We start from the raw sequence: 16,820 nt of genomic DNA, 5'->3' as shown, positions 1-16,820 counted from the left end.
AGAAACAATTTGAAATGTGTCTTTTAAAAGACACTCACCATTGTTTAATGATTTGACTCGAAAACTGAAATGTGAGTGTCGTAAATTGAAACGTAGGTGGAAGAAATCTAAACTACACATTAATTATTTTGTATGGAAGAGTCATTGAGTAACCCCAACCTTTTTGAATGGAGGGTCATATTAAAAAACCGACTCGCCTTTGGGGGCCGGTAGGGCAGGTTGATGTTAGTGTGACCCCTGCGCTTGCATCTCGCTGGCCAATTTTCCGATGTCTGGTTGGAGATTAGAAACTCCTATCCTATGCACTGCATGGAGGTGATCGTCTGTCATTCTTAAACGCAACTGTGATGTCTGCTCACATAAATAAGTGTTTACAAAAATTTTAATCATACTGCGAGCAAACTAGGTGACATTTGGACATTCACAGTATTTGTCTTTGGGTTTTGTCTCATAGTGCCTCTAACATTATACTCTTTAAAAATGACAATGCTCTCTTTGTAAATCAAACATAGTATTTTGCCTTTTGAACACAAAAATACTCGTCACTCCACTTTTCGTTAAAAAAGCGGCACTCTGAATCTATTTTGCATTTCTTTGAAATGGCCATTGTGGCTATAAGCACAGACCTTAATAGACTGTCACCAACATACAGTACATGGATGACAATACCTTTTAAGAAAAGTAGCAGAAACGAGTAAAATTAAAGTTACAGTCTTGGGTTCTTGGAAATATGTTTAAGCTCAATAACGGCAAAAAGAGGGGTCCACGCTGCTATTGGTTTTAGTTCTACTAGCTTGGCTATGAATTAAAAATATAATCACATCATAAATAAAAGTAGCCTAGTCTTGTTTTTTTTTATAAATAAATCAGATTTGCAAATACTTTTGTGTTAATATCATTGTAAAAACTACATTTCAGTCAGCCCATGCATTCAATGACCTCAAAAGTGCACAAAATAACTTAACTTAAAAAGCACCGGTGTACACCTCCTCACTGTTGAACCACCCTTTGCAAAAGCTGACTGAAATGTAGTTTATTATGATATTCTAAATCTAATTCACTTTTAGATAAACCTCTAATCGCCGACAAACTGTTTAAATTTCTTCTCTGTTTTGCGTTTTTTAGAAATTGAAAGCAAAGTAACATACAGACATGCGTAAAAAGTTACATTGTGGTAACTATATGTACAGTGGTTTGCAGAAGTATTCACCCCCCTGCAAAGTTTTCACATTTTGTTGGCACGTGAGCGTACTCCACGACGCTTTCAAATTAGACTTAATATGTAGAATTTACACAAACTACTCCACATTGATAAAGTAAAAAAATGCATATATATATATTATAAATAAGTAAGATTTACAGAGAAAAACTGATTAATCTCAGTTGCATACAGTAAGTATTCAACCCTTTTGCAGCCCTAAATCAGCTCAGGTGCAAATGATTTGTTTGAAAGGTCACAACATTAGTGAAATGGTTTCAGCCTGTGTGTACTCAAAGTGGTTTAACTTGTAGATAATTTCCCTCAGGTATATAAAGACTTTCAAGCTGCAACTCACATAGTGATCCAACAAAGCAACCATGAAGACCAAGGAGCTTTCAAACAAGTCAGGGATAAAGTGGTAGAGAGGCACAGAGCAGGAGAAGGGTACAAGAAAATTTCAAAGGTGCTGTGGAAGGGTATGGGTATTCATTGACACGGGAGAAGGGTGTACTTGAAACAGCGCACAGGTGCCCAGTTTTATTCATTACTTTTTTTTATTTGCAAGTGCTTGTTTAGCCCATAGAGGGCGCTGTTGTCCGTGGCCTGAATACCAGCGATGGTAGACAGGACCACGGAAATACCCACAGGTAAACAGACCTGCTGACTCACTCGCAGGTGCTCTCAGATAATAATAATAATAATAATAATAATAATAATAATAATAATAATAATAACAAAAGGCATGCACCACCTTGAACTTTTTCACATTTTGTTGTGTCAGTGCCTCAGAGTTTCATGCATTTAAATGAGGATTTTTTTCCACTTATCTACACACCATACTCCACACTGTTAAGGGGAAAAACGTTTTTATTGAGAAAAAAATTAAAAATACAAAACTGAAAGATCATAATTGGATAAGTCTCCACCCCCCCTGAGTTAATATTTGGTGGAAGCAACTTTGGCAGCAATTACAGCTGTGAGTCTGTTGGGATAGGTCTCTACCAACTTTGCACACCTAGATTTGGCAATATTTGACCATTCTTCTTTACAAAACTGTTCAAGCTCTGTCAGGTTCCTTGGGGAGCATTGATGGACAGCAATCTTCAAGTCATGCCACAAATTTTTGATTGGATTTAGGTTGGGGCTCTGACTGGGCCACTCAAGGACATTTACCTTTTTGTTCCTTAGCCACTCTAGTGTAGCTTTGGCTGTGTGCTTTGGGTCGTTGTCATGCTGAAAGGTGAACTTCTGTTCCAGTTTCAGCTTTCTTGCAGAGGGCAGCAGGTTTTCCTCAAGGACTTCTCTGTACTTTGCTCCATTCATTTTCCCTTCTATCCTGACAAGTGCCCCAGCCCCTGCCGATGAGAAACATCCCCATAACATCATACTCCCACCACCATTCTTCACAGTAGGGATTGTGTTCTTTGGGTGATGCGCTGTGTTGGGTTTGCGCCAAACATAACGCTTTGCATTTAGGCCAAAGAGTTCCATTTTAGTTTCGTCAGACTACAAAACTTTTTGCCACATTGCATACTTCAAACGAGATTCAAGGTGGGCTTTCTTGAGTAATGGCTTCCTTCTTGCCACACTACCATACAGGCCAGATTTGTGGAGTGCTTGGGATATTGTTGTCACATACACACTTTGACCAGTCTTGGCCTGTAGCTCTTGCAAAGTTGCCATTGGCCTCTTAGTAGCCTCTCTGATCAGTCTCCTTCTTGCTCGGTCATCCAGTTTGAAGGGACAGCCTGATCTAGGCAGGGTCTTGGTGGTGCCATACACCTTCCACTTATTAGTAATCGTCTTGACCGTGGTCCACGGGATATTCAAGGCCTTTGATTTTTTTTTTATACCCATCCCCTGATCTGTGCCTTTCAACAACTTTGTCCCGGAGTTCTTTTGAAAGCTCCTTGGTGCTCATGGTTGAGTCTTTGCTTTGAAATGCACTAGCCAGCAGAGGGAACCTACAGGAACTGCTGAATTTATCCTGAAATCATGTGAATAACTACAATTTAACACAGGTGGAGGCCACTTACCTTGGTGTGTGTGATTTTGAAGGCGATTGGTTACACTTGAGCTAATTTAGGATTGCTATTACAAGGGGGGTGGACACTTATCCAACCAAGCTATTTCAGTTTTTATTTTTAATACATTTTTTACAAATTTCTAGAACATTTTTTTCACTTGGAAGTTGTGGGGTAGGATGTGTAGATAAATGAAAAAAAACTATTTTAATGCATTTTAATTCCAGGCTGTAAAGCAACAAAAGGTGACAATTTTGAAAGGGGGTGTAGACTTTCTATAGGCACTGTGTATATATATATATACAGCTCTGGAAAAAATTAAGAGATGATGTAACTTAAAAAAGAGGATGGTGAGTAAGTAGATTCAAGAAACTGCACAGAGTCCTTTTCTTCAGTCAGTTGTTATGTTTATTGAAATATGCAGGGAGTCTGGTCCCAGGTACAGGACACAGAATACTCGTTCTTACAATTGTTGCATGACATTAAATACCCTTCTGCATAGGTGTCTCTCCCCTCCTCTTTCTCTGACACTTAACCAATAGAAAAGGTACAACTCATTATCATTATGTGTGTGTGTGTGTGTGTGTGTGTGTGTGTGTGTGTGTGTGTGTGTTCTAGTGTGAAGATCTCTGAACTCAGTGCTTTCTTCAGACCCTGGTGTCACAAAGGTCCATACATCTGGTTTTTGTCATCTTCCTTGTTCCTATCTCTCCGATTTTCCTAAGACACTTTGATCCCAGTGGCATTATCTCTTTTTGGATCTCTCTGAAGTCTTAGAGCCTGGTCTCTTCGGTCCCCTTTGAAAACTAGCTTTATGACCCCGTCATAAACCAGCTGTATTTTCTAAGCAAAAACCTGTTAACTAGTTTTATAACCCAGTGGATTCCCCAAATTTCATGTCAGGGCTGGAGATCAAAGGACTTGTTTGTACAGCCGTGTTCTGCTGGCCAGCCATTTGCTTTGACACAAATGAATCTTAACTTCTCTACCATATTGCAGCTTTCATCTATCACAGCAGTGCTTGCATTTTTGGAACTAACAGTTTTTTCTATCCAATGTTAAATCACTTTTCAGAAAAATAACATGAATACAGCCGTCATTCCTCATGCGTAGCAAACTGCTATTCAATACTTGTTCCATGTTTTCCAACATACCCCACTTTTAAAATATAAGATGGAGGGGGGTGACCCGCTACAACCAAGTTGCTTACGTGATCCCGAGCCCTCAGATGTCCTCTTCGCTGGTTCTGAGTAGTCACATCAAGTACCGTGTTTGTATAATATATTATAGTGAAGTATGTTCCTCTCATTCTAAGTCTCTCCATTATGTGTAGGTATCTACCTTGCCTTTGCTGTTTCTCCATGTAAGTATGTCATGAGCAAAAACAAACAAAAAAAAAAACAAACAAACATACGTAAAAATAATACAAAAAATGGAAAATAAACATACAATAAACATACAGAAGAATACAGTAAATACAGTTTATCACTGTACACAGGTGTTATTTCTTATTCATGGTGGCTCCCAGTAAGTTTACAGTTTCCCATCTGCCAATGGTCCTTTCTAACTGTCGGTGTTGTTTTTTCCACCAAAAACACTGAATGCTATTCCATAAAATCAATACTATTACTATTAACAGTATTATTAAAACAACATAATCCCCAAAAGTGTGCCCTAAGGCCTGTCCTGACCATCCATATCGTTTCAATACGGTGGCTTTTAATTGTGCCAAATCAACTTCGACCTTAGCTTTGAGCAGCTTCTGTTCCGCTCTTTGTAGGGCTATTTTAACCAATTTGTGCACTTGAGAAAAAATGACCGAATATGAATCTAGATATGTGTCATCCCACCAAGCAGTAATTTGGAACTCCTCTGCTTCAGGTTCAGGTATATATATATCTCCAATCTGAACTGCACGTGTTGGAGAAAAACAAAATCCTGGAGAAGTCTGACAAGTTAAATCTCCATATTTAAAATTGGTATGGTTACTCAACACACACCATTGATATTTCCCAACCTGCACTGCTTTTTTCCACCCCTCTAGTGGATGTACCTCTAATTCAGTGCTTATATGTCTATTAATTCCGGTGATTGCAGGACACCGGCAAACTACATGACTATTTGTTTCATAACAACATGCTTCATGCACCACACCACTCCAGTTCCCTCGCTGAACTTTCCATGTAGCCTTTTCCCAAACTATCACTGTCTCATTGTTTTAGTACTCCTATCGGTCTAATCTTCAAACTGTCTTTATACTGGTTATTAGGATCCAGGTATGGTATTGAGAGATAGAACCCTATGTGACCAGGTGGTTCCTTGCCATTCTCCTTTGGCCACACTAAACTAGCTCCCAGGAGGTCAGTCTGATCAGGGTGGATCATTGCCAACCTCAACCTCCTGTGCATGTCTAGGTACCACTCTTAGCCTAATGTCCATTATTTCTTCCTTCATTGTTTTTAAAAGGTCACCCGCAAATATTCTACAATCTATTGCTTTGGTCAAATTGCGCAGGGCTCCCCCTGTTCCTTCCATTAGCTCATATATAGCTGTACCCTGGAGCCTAATCCCTTGATTTACATACATCTGTCCATTCCCCAATCTTTCTATCCCTTCTCTCACAGCACTTGCTATCCAAGTTTGCCCTTTTGACGTTTGATAAATATCCCAGCTGTTTGCAACAGAATTTCCTGCACCAAACCATCCTGCTATTTCATCAAAAAGTCCCCTCTTCCTACGTTTCTCATTACCTTCATACATTCTCATTACCTTCATACATTCGTTCGCCTATTCGCTCTTTGTAATCTCTTATTGTACTACCTATTTCCCTTTGAAGCCAATTCTGGATATTGGTGTGTTGCTTGCAATGCTGTTCAAACATAACAGTTAGATTTGTGAAATTATACATTACACACGATAATACTATATTCACATTATCCAAAACAGTTTTTCTTTCTGGTCCGAGAATGATACCTTCCCGAGGTAGGCGGTGCAAAAGGGGACATACTTTCGTAGTGATTTTACCTCGATAGTACGGTTTACTGCCCTGTTTCAAGAAATTAGATCACCCCGCATGGAACAAGTGTAAATTACTGACGTACTCAATTCCTTACAGCAATCTATGCCTCCCAATTTCACCCACCCGTCCTGCTCTTTAGCTACGCGGTGCAGTGTTGGTTTAACTCTGTAAGCTCATAATCACATCTTCTATCCGAAACTACAGTACTCTCAGAATAAACTCTATGTTCCAGCTGTGGATCCCCATCCTCTTGATCAGAACCACACTCATGTTGCTCTAACACATTTAGGTGCATCATTATTTTTAACCAGTATGTTAAATTACATCTTTCTAGAATCCAATATTCTAGACCATCTCAATCTTATGATGCACTTAAGACTGATTAAAACCTAAAACTATAACTTCAAAAATTATCACTATGCATTGAACAAGTACTAAAATAGTGCCTCATTTTAGACATATTCAACACTACAGCATATCATTCAAAGTTCACATGATTTCCACAATTAATGTCTAATATAGGTAACCATATTTTTCAGTAGAACAGCTGTTTTCAATTGGTATTTCCATTCAACATAGGATGTACCATTACCTTACAAGTATATATTAATATAGTATTATGTTCCTAACAACACTCCAAATAATCCATTGCAAGACACCAACCATTTTACCTCCCTATCATGGATGGCAGATACAATGTCTTAACAATGTCACTCTTAAGTGTCATGAACAACACAAACTCCATACTCCCAGTGCCTCTAGAGGTCAATGGTACAACCTTTGCAGTTTTTGTTATTTTACTGAATGTGATTAGTAATGAATTACATGAGACCTTCCCATCTCTGCACTCCAGGATCGCTGACATATTACCTTTAGTATCTTTAAACTAAGACAAATCTTTTCACCAATCATACATCTATACCCCAAGTTTATAATACGTAGTTTCATTATCAGGTATGTTAACTGAAATTAACAGTCCCCATTACATCCCCAAAAATGTCACTTTAACGTCATCATAATTTCTTCTTTTGATATGCAGACTGGAATGGTTCCCCATATGTAAGAATGTCTCTGTGGTTTCAGATACCTCCTCATGACCATCTCTCAGCAACTTACACTCTTGTTCCAGATATATGGCAGAGCTTAATTACTACATATCATGGACAAGCATTGTAAAGTTCTGCAGGTTAATATGTACAGTTCCTGTTTGCATATCCAAATTGTCCCACAAGTGTACTGGAACTTTCTGCACAAACTCTTCTGAAATGGTCCTCTCAATTCCGATGAACAGCATTGTGCTTCCATTCCACATGAACGCCATCAGTATTATCTCGGAACCTGTGGAGAACAAGTGCAGTATTTATTCTTTTGATTAATATCTGATTTAATTTCAAAAAGGTTAATTCTTGAATAGTCTCTTTTTCATCTGCATTGATAATGTTATTGGAATTCTAAGAATCGCCAATGTCTGTTAATTCTATCTTGTATTTTTCTCAAAGCCTATGTCCACCCCATATTGTGAACATAATATAAAATATCAGTTCCAGCATGAACCTGTAGGAGAAGAGAAAAGCCTTAGACCTGTGTCTGTACTTTGAAAGTAACTACAAATCTCTATCTGCTTCATTGCTCACAACTACTACTCTAACCTAACTGCATCAGTACCCTTAGGAATTTCCGTTCTCCAGCAGGCTTGCTTATCAGTGAAACTAGTTTTCAAGCCAGTTTTCACTCCCTCATTTTTGTATTGCCAATTTCAAATTGGTTTCTCCCAGTTTGTCCATTATCTCCTATGAACCTCCCCAATCAGCCTTCCAACCCCCCGCTTTTTTTTTTTTTTTTTAAATTTAAATGGAGACCCTGAGTGGGGTTGGAATCAGTGCCTGTTTTAATGCCTCAATTCAGGTGTTCATAGAGGGTGACAGCTAGTTCGCTGTATCCTTCCATGAAGTCCTGACAGAATCCAAATATGCCCAAAAAGATCTAAGGGGCAGATTTTTAATCAGCTTTTTATTTCCTGGGTCAGGTGTGTGTCCTCCAGTTTCCACCTGTACTCCTAAGAAACAAACAGATGATTTCATTAATGCAGCTTTCTTTAGATTTAATTTGAGAGCAGCGTGCTCCTCCAGCAACAAATAGTGCTTCTCCGCAGTTCCCATTGCAACAGTATGTCGTCCACATACTGTATGATATTACCTAGTTGAGAACAGTCCTGTAAGATGTTAGTCATACATTGATCTCTCCCTTCTTGGCAAGACGTCCAGAGCACATATCACAATAACAGTTGAAAAGAAAGTTTACAAAGAAATGTATTCAAACGTTAATGTTTCTCAATAACGCATACAGAAATAAAAGTACTGCCTATTCTTGCTGCAATTAATAACAGCATCCTTTTTAGCAGATCAAAATAAATCAGGATCTATTATAGAAATAGTCCAGTGAGAAAAAGAAAATGTGTGTGCACATAAACCCGACCTTCATGAGCACCTGTTTATGATGCTTCCTTTTTAGAATGTGGTCCACAAGCTCTACCAACCCAGAGCTCTTTGGGTGGCAGAGGACATGGAATCACTGTACTTCGCCAACCAGGGCGCAGGTTGCTTCATGCTTAAGCCAGCGAATATATTCTTTATTTGATTAATTTACACGGGCGTTTCCCCATGGTCAATCCTACCAAGTGCATTTGTATTACTGTGAGTGCATAATTACTTTTGCTACTGCGACTGTCTGTTCTGTATTAGACAGTGAGAAGTTGACTTTATTTTGCATCACAACATTTCCATTAGCTCAGCCTCCTGTGCTGAACTTCCACAAAAGAGTATTCATACCCTATATTCACAGACAAACACACAAACATTAACCAACAGACTGTCTATCATACCAGTATCACAATCCATCAACCCTGCAGTCCTATACTGCACCATCAATAATCTCATGTCACTCGCGATTTATTCATGTTTCAGTTATCACATTAATCTAATTATCATCACCTCTCCTGCAAGAAGCTCCGTAAAATACTAATTGTAACCAACATAAACAAAACACATCGTACACATGTGTGCAAACATCCCATTTCACATCACTCGCGTAGCTCTGAGTGACACTGCTTTTGTCTCCTGCATCATTGCATTCTGATGCCTTAGCAGAAGTTGAAATCCTTGTAAATCACTCTGATATCGATTGTGACCTCTTTTTCCCCATTTGAATTGTTTTTTATGCTCTCTAACAATTCAACTTTTTTTTTTCCTTCTACTCGTGTATGGTAGTGTGCTTTAGCAACATCAGAATAAACCCAGTTAATACTGATAACATCAGTGCTTTATTAAACTACGTGTTTTCCATTCAAAGAGAATGCAATCTCCCTGTTTAATTCAACATGAACTAAACAATCATTAATAAACAGACCCCTTAAATAAAACATCGTTTTAACTCTGCACTTTTTTTTTTAGCTACACCAATAATACAAACTCTACCACTCATGTGATCTTGGTTTCAAATATGTATTCATAGGTGATTCCTAAAATTCACCTGTGTCTTAAACATAAAATTCACTCTCAAACAAACACTTAACATTCATTCATGAAAATATTTAATAAAATATTTCCAGGTCGATAATTTAATTTGTTTCAGATTTATTGATCTCCAAAAACATTTGTTCTCTTCCTAAAAGTCTTTTTCTTTTTAGTCTGTCTAACAGTTATCTATTCTCATTCTCTACATAGTCTTTTCTCTCTCTGCCCAAATATGGTCACGCAAGTTTTTTTTCCTATTCCTCCCTGAATCTGTGACCAGGGAGACACAGACCCTGCATACCAAAATAATACCACCACTTTCTTTTCAAGTAAATCCTCTATCAGAAAGACAAAATGTTCCTCTTGTTTACCAATATAATCCTGAACAAACTATTAATTGTTGCTTTGTATATTTGTGTTATTGTTTTAGTTCAAAGGTTGGCCATTCCTTTGCATTCAAACACTAACACAATACAAATAACTCATCAGTTAACATGGGTCTCTTTCCCTTATCAAACCCTCTTATGATCGAGGCAAGACAATAAGTATTCATGCTGGTTCTTAGTACATAGTTTTTCTAAGATGTTACTTTATCTCCACGCTTAAGCAAAATCAGAATTACTCAAACAATCATTAATAAGCAACTTCTTAATTACATTTTAATGTGACCTTGTAATTTTACAGTTTTTTTTGTTTTGTTTTGTTTTTTTGTGGGCTACCAGTTTTGAATCGCCTTTGTCTTTTTCTTCTTACGAGACACACACTCCTGACCTGTCACATGAACATGTACATTACTGTTCTGTACATAGCTTCCCTTTTTGCCATGTTTTAACACATAGTCTATGTTCCATATTCTCCAGCCATCCATTTGATGACATTGAGGGTCAGCTTCTAACATATTTGGAGTTGATCAGACTCCCAACAAAACACAAAACTAACAAAACAACTTGTTTTTAGTTTTGTCTTGTTTTTACCAATATTCTGTGTTTAAAGCTATGCTTAATGAAGCATAAACTTTTATTTTGGTTTATTGCACATTTAATTTACACTTTTGTATGTGCTATTTGGGCTTAACTGGAACTTATTGTCTGATTGTTCCTCATCTGTACCACCTAATGTGGACAGTTAAATAAGAGGCTTATCCTATTGCCCCCTTATCGTGACTTATAAACCAAACAGTAAAAACAACGACAAAACAGGTGTACCAAACCCTCTCAAAAACAAACATAAAACATAAATCCGAGTATGCCCGTACCTGTTGAGCTATACAAGTCCGTGTAACTAGTCCAATAGACTCTACTGGCACGTCATAACACTACACGATTTACTCCGACTTTTTTAAGAATCCAGAGGTCCTCTTTCATACCTAAAGTCCTAATAGTCAATACACTTTTAGTTCAGCGGTCAATCTCTCTTGACTTAACTAATTGTGTCCTCAATGTACATGAATCATCAAGAAGTCCTCTTTCATATTCTACCCTTGATTCTCACTACATTCTAAACACTGCATATAAAACAATAAACCAGTAACTACTCACCAATGTACGTGGTTATATGTTCGAGCTGAAGTCCTGATTCAAAGATTCTCCACACCGTCTGGTCAGAAGTTAGAAGCAGTCTCTGTCCATTCGCTTTGTCCTGGTCCTGTGCACAGGATTCAGGCTGGGCAAATGGGTTTCTCTGCAGTCAGGTAACAAACCCCCCCGGTTTTTTGAAAAAAAAAAAAAACAGGAAACAGTCCACAGTTGGCTCGCCAAATGATGTAACTTTAAAAAGAGGATGGTGAGTAGGTAGATTCAAGAAAATGCACAGAGTCCTTTTCTTCAGTCAGTTGTTAGGTTTATTGAAATATGCAGGGAGCCTGGTCCCAGGTACAGGACACAGAATACTCGTTCTTACAATTGTTGCATGACATTAAATACCCTTCTGCATAGGTGTCTCTCCCCTCCTCTTTCTCTGACACTTAACCAATAGAAAAGGTACAACTCATTATCATTATGTGTGTGTGTGTGTGTGTGTGTGTGTGTGTGTGTGTGTGTGTGTGTGTGTGTGTGTGTTCTAGTGTGAAGATCTCTGAACTCAGTGCTTTCTTCAGACCCTGGTGTCACAAAGGTCCATACATCTGGTTTTTGTCATCTTCCTTGTTCCTATCTCTCCGATTTTCCTAAGACACTTTGATCCCAGTGGCATTATCTCTTTTTGGATCTCTCTGAAGTCTTAGAGCCTGGTCTCTTCGGTCCCCTTTGAAAACTAGCTTTATGACCCCGTCATAAACCAGCTGTATTTTCTAAGCAAAAACCTGTTAACTAGTTTTATAACCCAGTGGATTCCCCAAATTTCATGTCAGGGCTGGAGATCAAAGGACTTGTTTGTACAGCCGTGTTCTGCTGGCCAGCCATTTGCTTTGACACAAATGAATCTTAACTTCTCTACCATATTGCAGCTTTCATCTATCACAGCAGTGCTTGCATTTTTGGAACTAACAGTTTTTTCTATCCAATGTTAAATCACTTTTCAGAAAAATAACATGAATACAGCCGTCATTCCTCATGCGTAGCAAACTGCTATTCAATACTTGTTCCATGTTTTCCAACAAGAGACCACTGCGAAATTATCAGTTTCTCTGGTTTTACTATTTATAGGTATGTGTTTGGGTAAAATGAACATTTTTGTTTTATTCTATAAACTACTGACAACATTTCTCCCAAATTCCAAATAAAAATATTGTCATTTAGAGCATTTATTTGCAGAAAATGACAACTGGTCAAAATAACAAAAAAGATGCAGTGTTGTCAGACCTCGAATAATAATAATAATATACTTGGCTTGATTCATGCGTCCTTCACAAAGACAAATCTGCCCGATTCCAGCCTTGCTGAAGCACCCCCAGATGAGTCCAATTTTCAGCTTTGCCCAACACCTGGTCGTCTAATGGTTAGACAGAGACCTGGAGAGGCCTACAAGCCACAGTGTCTCGCACCCACTGTGAATGTGGTGGAGGATCGGTGATGATCTGGGGGTGCTTCAGCAAGGCTGGAATCGGGCATCTTTGGCATGAATCAAGCCAAGTACAAGGTTGTCCTGGAAGAAAACTTGCTTCCTTCTGCTCTGACAATGTTCCCCAACTCTGAGGATTGGTTTTTCCAGCAGGACAATGCTCCATGCCACACAGCCAGGTCAATCAAGGTGTGGATGGAGGACCACCAGATCAAGACCCTGTCATGGCCAGCCCAATCTCCAGACCTGAACCCCATTGAAAACCTCTGGAATGTGATCAAGAGGAAGATGGATGGTCACAAGCCATCAAACTAAGCCGAGCTGCTTGAATTTTTGCGCCAGGAGTGGCATAAAGTCACCCAACACAAATGTGAAAGACTGGTGGAGAGCATGCCAAGACGCATGAAAGCTGTGCTTGAAAATCAGGGTTATTCCACCAAATATTGATTTCTGAACTCTTCCTAAGTTAAAACATTAGTATTGTGTTGTTTAAAAATGAATATGAACTTATTTTCTTTGCATTATTCGAGGTCTGACAACACTGCATCTTTTTTGTTATTTTGACCAGTTGTCATTTTCTGCAAATAAATGCTCTAAATGACAATATTTTTATTTGGAATTTGGGAGAAATGTTGTCAGTAGTTTATAGAATAAAACAAAAATGTTCATTTTACCCAAACACATACCTATAAATAGTAAAACCAGAGAAACTGATAATTTTGCAGAGGTCTTAATTTTTTCCAGAGCTGTCAGGTCTGGAGATTGGGCTGGCCATGACAGGGTCTTGATCTGGTGGTCCTCCATCCACACCTTGATTGACCTGGCTGTGTGGCATGGAGCATTGTCCTGCTGGAAAAACCAATCCTCAGAGTTGGGGAACATTGTCAGAGCAGAAGGAAGCAAGTTTTCTTCCAGGACAACCTTGTACTTGGCTTGATTCATGCGTCCTTCACAAAGACAAATCTGCCCGATTCTAGCCTTGCTGAAGCACCCCCAGATGAGTCCAATTTTCAGCTTTGCCCAACACCTGGTCGTCTAATGGTTAGACGGAGACCTGGAGAGGCCTACAAGCCACATTTTACACAAGGTTATTTATAAATGGTTACGCATTTCTGTGTCTGTAGCTGCTAGCTAACACTGCTGCAAACATTTAAGTACAAAGTATTTCTCTTCAGTAACTTTGTCTTGTTGAAGGTCATACAAACTCTTGTTTTAATCTATCCAAGTACCACCTTAAGTTAACCCTTTGCGGTCCTATGTCCAGGTCCGACATTACAATTTTCCCTTTCCGGTCCGATGTTGGACCCTGTTCGACATTATCAAAAAGATGTAAAACACAGGTCTCTTGTCGTTTTTTCCATGGCCGAATGAGACCAATAGGAGCTGAGAGAAGCCGAAAAAAATAAATAAAATAAAGAGGCGGATCTGAGCAATACACAGTCCTGGCACCTCAGAGATAACACGGCCATAAACAGACAAGATAGCTGCTTCCGCATCCAGCGCTCAAAGAATATCACAGACATTTGCAGAGCTTTTTTTTAGATGTTATAGTAATAAAATATTACTTGGATTGCATTATTGAGGAGCTTGGTGATAAAAGGAGTGATCAGGAGATGATTTATCAATATGCACGACTATGAAGAGGGATGTGAAAAATACAGTGAACAAGGGTCGTGGCTGCAGTACTGAGTGTCCTGTTGATATGCAGTGCCTTTTAAACCTGTTTTACTGTGAAAAAAAATACAAAAATAACAAAATACACGGAGCTTCGCCGTCATGTATAAACACATTCCTAAATACCAAAACAATAACAAAACCTGCGGCTCTTCGCCGTCATATATAAATAAATCATAACGATAATAATAATAATAATAATAATAATAATAATAATAATACTGCAACAACTAAAACAAACAAATGCAAAACAATACACTGCACAGGGGTGGGAGGGGTACCCTGTTCTAAAAATAAACAAAATCCATGTACAGGGCTTCTTGCCCTGTTACAGTCACTAATTATCATTTGTATTCCTCTTCCAGGAACTCATTCACTGCTGTTTTTTGGAGTGGCGACCTCAGAAGGGACAGGGTTCCCAGAGTATGTAACTGTGGATATGGTGGATGATGTGCAATACTCATACTATGACAGCACCATGGAAAACCCTATCCTCAAACCAGACTGGATGAATAAGACCATAGGTCTTGAGTTCTGGGAAAAACGCAAAGGGTATATTCACTATGCTCATCGAATGATAAAATGGAGTTTGAACAATACAATCCAGCACTTTAACCATACTGGAGGTGAGTACAGACCTGGGGCGCCAGAGCCGGGGGGATGGGGATTTATGTGAAATGTACCCACTGCAGTGTAATATGTAGTTCTTTTTAAAAATTCCCATTATTATTATTTGTTTATTTAGCAGACGCCTTTATCCAAGGCAACTTACAGAGACTAGGGGGTGTGAACTATGCATCAGCTGCAGAGTCACTTACAATTACGTCTCACCCGAAAGACGGAGCACAAGGAGGTTAAGTGACTTGCTCAGGGTCACACAATGAGTCAGTGGCTGAGGTGGGATTTTAACCGGGGACCTCCTGGTTACAAACCCTTTTCTTTAAGCACTGGACCACACAGCCTCTTCTGAAAGAATACAGTAAACACATTTGCCTTACTGATGCACTACCAGTTACACTGAAGTTATTAATCTGGCAGCTGGTTTAGTTTGCTTCAGTGGAAGAGACACCAGTTGCATCAGAAATGGAAATCCTCTGTCTAGTACAAAAGGAGGACATTTCACATGTCTGTTGTTATTTTTACATGTATTTATGTTTCCCTTTCAAGTACGAAATGTATTCCATTACACAATGGGTTAACCTATTACGCCCAATTCAACTGAACACTCTACCAAAGCTGCGTCTTACACCTGCGACGTCAGCACGCCTGTCTCTGCCCCCACAGGAGACAAAACTGCGTGCAGGACGGCGCTCAGTGACATTTTCTATTTCAGCCTGTCAGCTACACAGAGTGACTCAGCATTCAAGAGAGTGAAAATTCGCTATCTTCCACCAGAAGCAGTCACAGAAGCCTGGCTTATTTTATTTCTGCTTGTTTTTTCTAGTGGTGCAATCGGCACCCTAATTTCATATTTGATTATTGTATAGGCATTTATCAACGATAATCTTGACGATTTCTTTTTCAAAATAAAGAACAAACATTCGTTTTTTAACAGAAGATCCAATATCTAAAAACACCATTGTGCATAATAGTTAAACAAAAAGACACAACTTATATTCAAATTAGAACACTTATTAAAAAAGAAATACAAATGACTTGAGATTAACAACTGGAAAGAATATGCATGCGTCCATCAGATGTCCCTTTAACCTGTATTGTGAAGGGCAGTCAAAGTTCCTGTCACGGCAGTCATTTTGACTGTTTTCACTTTTAAAATTTAAATTACACTGCGTGTGTGAAAGATACGCTGTTGTCCATTCTTAAATTCTCGTAAATAAGTGTATTAAATACCCTGATGGTGTCTGAAAGGCAGGATCGCAAAAATAAAAAGTTATAATAATCCCCTCTACCTAGAACCACCAAAGCCGTCACTTTGGCTGCCTTTTACAATACATGTTTTTTGTTTTGAATATAACCTACAATATTCTATATTTTTGTAATTATACAAGCCTGTTGTTACCTCTATTGGACCTGGCAGCCCCCATTTCCTTTGTTTTATACAAGGAATGCACCAGGGAAAATATCAGGAGATGTCATCTTGAACAGTGCTTTGGCAGAAACATTTCGATCAGAAAACTGCAAAGCAGTAGGCTGCTGCAGCTCAACTGGATTCTGTGCTACACAGTGACACATGCAGAGAAAACATCAGGCCCAGAAGCCTCTGGAAGGTGATGACCTCCAGTGACACGCCGGGCTGAAACAGTCTTAAGCATGTGTGGAGCCTCTGGATTCTGTCCTCTGACAGAGTGATGATCATGTTGCTCGAGTTCAAGCAGGTTCCCTGCAGTATCCTTTTTGATGAGGGCAAGTCCCCCTCGACTCTGAAGGTTTAC

The 16,820-nt window shown here is 38.9% G+C and overlaps 1 protein-coding gene across 1 annotated transcript in view; it reads left to right on the top strand.

The window, feature by feature from the left end:
- Nucleotides 1-16,820, top strand: part of LOC117419273 (major histocompatibility complex class I-related gene protein-like) — a 47,687-nt gene that overhangs the window by 3,330 nt on the left and 27,537 nt on the right. The window contains exon 2 of the mRNA XM_034031916.3: nucleotides 14,793-15,053. Within this exon, the coding sequence (XP_033887807.1) occupies nucleotides 14,793-15,053 (261 nt within the window). The remainder of the gene's footprint in view (nucleotides 1-14,792; nucleotides 15,054-16,820) is intronic.

This window comes from Acipenser ruthenus, chromosome 23, assembly GCF_902713425.1.
Source record: "Acipenser ruthenus chromosome 23, fAciRut3.2 maternal haplotype, whole genome shotgun sequence".
Taxonomy (NCBI): domain Eukaryota; kingdom Metazoa; phylum Chordata; class Actinopteri; order Acipenseriformes; family Acipenseridae; genus Acipenser; species Acipenser ruthenus.
The sequence above is the reverse complement of the archived record's forward strand: the minus strand, read 5'-3'. Positions and strand labels throughout refer to the sequence as shown.